Source organism: Mastomys coucha, unplaced genomic scaffold (assembly GCF_008632895.1).
Source record: "Mastomys coucha isolate ucsf_1 unplaced genomic scaffold, UCSF_Mcou_1 pScaffold9, whole genome shotgun sequence".
Lineage (NCBI taxonomy): Eukaryota > Metazoa > Chordata > Mammalia > Rodentia > Muridae > Mastomys > Mastomys coucha.
In genome coordinates this window covers 16,600,116-16,603,779 of record NW_022196915.1, presented here as the reverse complement: position 1 = coordinate 16,603,779, position 3,664 = coordinate 16,600,116, and the positions used below count along the sequence as shown (strand labels likewise).

At 46.2% G+C, this 3,664-nt stretch overlaps 1 protein-coding gene across 13 annotated transcripts in view; it reads left to right on the top strand.

Moving 5' to 3' along the window:
* The window catches only part of Cacna1d (calcium voltage-gated channel subunit alpha1 D), a 445,956-nt gene that overhangs the window by 377,047 nt on the left and 65,245 nt on the right, over positions 1-3,664 (top strand). For all 13 annotated transcript variants that reach the window (XR_004116080.1, XM_031361254.1, XM_031361255.1 and 10 more), the window contains 2 exons: positions 1,019-1,078; positions 3,244-3,350. Coding sequence is in view for 12 of the 13 variants with exons in the window: in XM_031361254.1 (XP_031217114.1) it covers positions 1,019-1,078; positions 3,244-3,350 (167 nt within the window). In the remaining variant the exon portion in view is untranslated. The remainder of the gene's footprint in view (positions 1-1,018; positions 1,079-3,243; positions 3,351-3,664) is intronic.

Genomic DNA, 3,664 nt, shown 5'->3' with positions numbered 1-3,664 from the left:
AGGGCAATAAAGCTGTGTGCTGGCAATCTTGGCTGCTGTCTTTCTGGTTGAGAGTCATGTGGCCATCAGCACACCATGAGTAAGCTTGTTGCAGTATTCAGAGTCCTTGTTCCTGGCCCATTTGCCCTGGTTCTGAGTCTTCATGGCTCTGAAAAAATCAAGAACCTTGCATCAGGAGGAGGAGCTCAGAAGATTTTATAGGTAATAGGTGACATTTTCAAGAATGCTGATAGTGCAGCCTATACTAAAACTTGGAATAATACATCAGCATAGTCTTTGCATGGACCCAGAAAGGCTGGGGTTAGCCTTGAGAGAGAGTAGAGTTGACAGAGTGTGGCAGGAGGAAAATGCTAAATACAAGCCATATTCACAGACTGAGCCATCCCAGCATACGTGGGTGGGTTCAGGAGGTTACTTGACGATTACATTGTCCGGGGTCCACAGAAACACGTGGAACTTTCTGACTTTATCTGATGCCATTAGCATTCTTACTTATGTTTTTTAAAATTAAAAAAAAAATGGTAGCCTTATGGTACTAGGAATAGCTCCCCGGGGCCTTGTGCTCAGCTGGCACCCTCAGCTCCATCACTAACATCGCTAATCATATTTCTTCACCAAATACAGCTAGATGGCACCACCTTTCATTCAAGTTCAAAACTACCAAATGTGTGTGAGTCTCATCTATCAGGGTCTACAACCCACTGGTAGCCCATGCAGAGGGAAGGTTATCAACACAGGACTTTCAGAAAGAAGCCCCTGAGGGCCACGATAGGAGCCTGGAAGACAGTCGGCCTAAGTGGGTACAGGAAGCAAGGCTCCCCAGCATTCCTAGGCGGTCACAGAGACGAGTTTGATGGGGGAGATGGTCCTTCTGAGAGTCTCAACCCTCCCATGGGAGCAGCAGCGGGTTGTCCTGCCTGGGAGAAGGGACACAAGTTGGGGGTTCTGCTCTTGGGCAAGGACCTGCCACAGCTTGTCTGTGTGTCCTTTGCTGACTGCCACGTGTTGTGCCTTGCAGATACTGGGCTACTTTGACTATGCCTTCACAGCCATCTTTACGGTTGAAATCCTGTTAAAGGTAACACATTTCCCCTTGACCCCCGATATGTGGCCACAGCGGTAATGGTTGCGCTCTTTGCTTCCCTTCCAGATACTAGGTTATGCGGACTACGTCTTCACGGGTACTTTTGCTTTTGAGATCATTTTAAAGGTAACAGGCCGGCCGGCCCCTCTGACTGTGGCCGCTCCCGTGCTCGAAGTACAGGAGAGATGTGTGAAGTGCTTTGAGCTTTTTTTTTTTTTCTTCTGTGATCAAGTTGAACTTTTTTAAACTCTAGGATTTTTTTTTTCTGCTTGTGACCATTCCAACGTGTTTTTGCTTTTTTTCTTTAACTTTGAGTGTATGTAGGAGCTATGTTGGTTTCACTTTCTAGTTGGAATTGCATTTTGTTCTTAAAAAAAAAATCCTGTGAAATTGGTTCACTAATAATGGATATAGCACTCTGTGTGAATGTCCTTCTGCCCTTCCTGACATCAGAGTGAGAAGAAAAGTACCTATGAGGTGACAGGAGCCACTGTCTCCTTGCTCCTGGGACTACACTGTGGTTTTGTGTCCTTGAATAGTAACTTACTACCCTCTTGCAATGGGTCTTGCAAGATAAGCTGGGTCTACTTGTGTGGAGATGTCCTGTATCTCATTCAGTGGGATGGGCTTACATTTGCACAGACCCAAGGTGTACCTGAATGTACTGCCCATACACGGCCTACCAGGTGGTGTCACTGTGCGCGTTATGTCCCGACTGTGAGCACCCCCTGGGAGAAGTTCCTTCCTAGATGCTCAGAGGTCTGGAGACACAGCAGAGTTCTAGGAGCCTGCAGAAGTTAGGCCTTCTGATACTGTTGTTATAGTCAACTCCTCATGCTAAGAAGCTGGGAAATGAAGTTACTACAGTTGTCTTTAAAGTATTTTTGAGGTTTATGGGTGTGCATCTAAAAGAAGTACTTTATGTTGGGAAACTAGGGACTTGGCTCCTCACGAAGCTTCCACTGACAAAACCTCAATTAAGGAGAACAGGGAGTGGCCCCTTTGTGTCATTGATGTTGATAATGAGTTCAAAACCACCTTCCCCAAATATGTTCAAATCTTATAAAAATTTGGCTTTTCTTGCCTAAATGTGCCAGTGGGTTTGGTTTTAGTTTCTTCTACACCCGGGCTGAACAGAGCAGTGGCCAAGGCTTATGGCCCTGTGGTTAAAACAAAAAACAAAACAAACAAACAAACAAACAAACAAAAAACGGCAGAAGATGCTCAGAGTCCCTGTTCCAGGTTCTTGGTTTTGCCATTTGCTGCCCCTCTCCCTCAAGCTGAATTAGGGAGCATTCCATAGAGTCCTTAGCCTGGTTAATTGAGGTCCTGCTTAACTGTCTGCCCTTTTGAACTGTTACTCACTCATGGACTTTTGCAAATAAAATCCTGAGTTATTTAACACTGTATTTTTCCCATTAGAGAACTTCCATATTGAACTCTTCCTATCATCAGTAGAAACCTCACTAGAGCACCCACTATGTGTGCTCCTGCTAAACAAGGTGTTTAGTAAACGCCATGTGATTCTGTTTACAGATGACAACCTTTGGAGCGTTCTTGCACAAAGGGGCTTTCTGCAGGAACTACTTCAACTAGCTTGGTTGTAACAACACCCAACAGCCTCCTTGCTATACCTAATGCTTATAGAGTAACCAGACTCAGGAGAGCTGGGAATGGGAAAGCCATTAATGCTGGAGCAGCCGAGTTAAGGAGGAAAGTCCTCAGGAGTGCTGGATCCCAGGCCTCTAGCTCCCACTGAGAAGGTTTAAAGAAAACACTTTGTGCTCTGTGGCCTTAGAGTGGCCAAGCCAGCTGTTTACACACTGTAAGCTTGGGTGTGAGGCAGTGAAGGCCTTCTCACAAGCATAGTCATGAGCAGTCCCTCCCAACACAGGCTTTTTGGACATGCCAGAGTTCTGTTCTTGTTTGAATAAACTCTGAATTGGTCTCTGACTGCAGTCGGCTGCCTCTTTCCCTCTTTGCTGGAGAAGTTACACAGCCACTTAGCCCTGCTGGTGTGCATCTGTCTTCCTTGTGTGCAGCCATTAATGAAGTCATACTTCTGCCAAGAGTTTGGGAAGAGCCCAGGTTTTTGCTCAGTTGGTTTTGAACCCTGGAGGGGAGGAGAGAGAGTAAACGCCACGTGATTCTGTTTACAGATGACAACCTTTGGAGCGTTCTTGCACAAAGGGGCTTTCTGCAGGAACTACTTCAATTTGCTGGACATGCTGGTTGTTGGGGTGTCACTGGTGTCCTTTGGGATTCAGTAAGTATTTATGTGCCCCTGGAATGAATGTACATAGGGAACTTAGACCTAATTCGTTCAAGCTGGGCACCGTCTGCTGATTACAACCAGAATGGCTTCATTTGCCCTGTGCCAGAAAGTGCTGGGGCCATTTGTACTTTCCTGTTTCTGGGTTTTCCCCCTTATGCCTACTGCTAGATTAAGTTTTTATTCTCTTCAGGACTAGCTTTCAACAGCAGATGTACGAAAGACAGCTTGAGCCGGGCAATGGTGGCACATGCTTTTAATCCCAGCACTTGGGAGGCAGAGGCAGGCAGATTTCTGAGTTCGAGGCC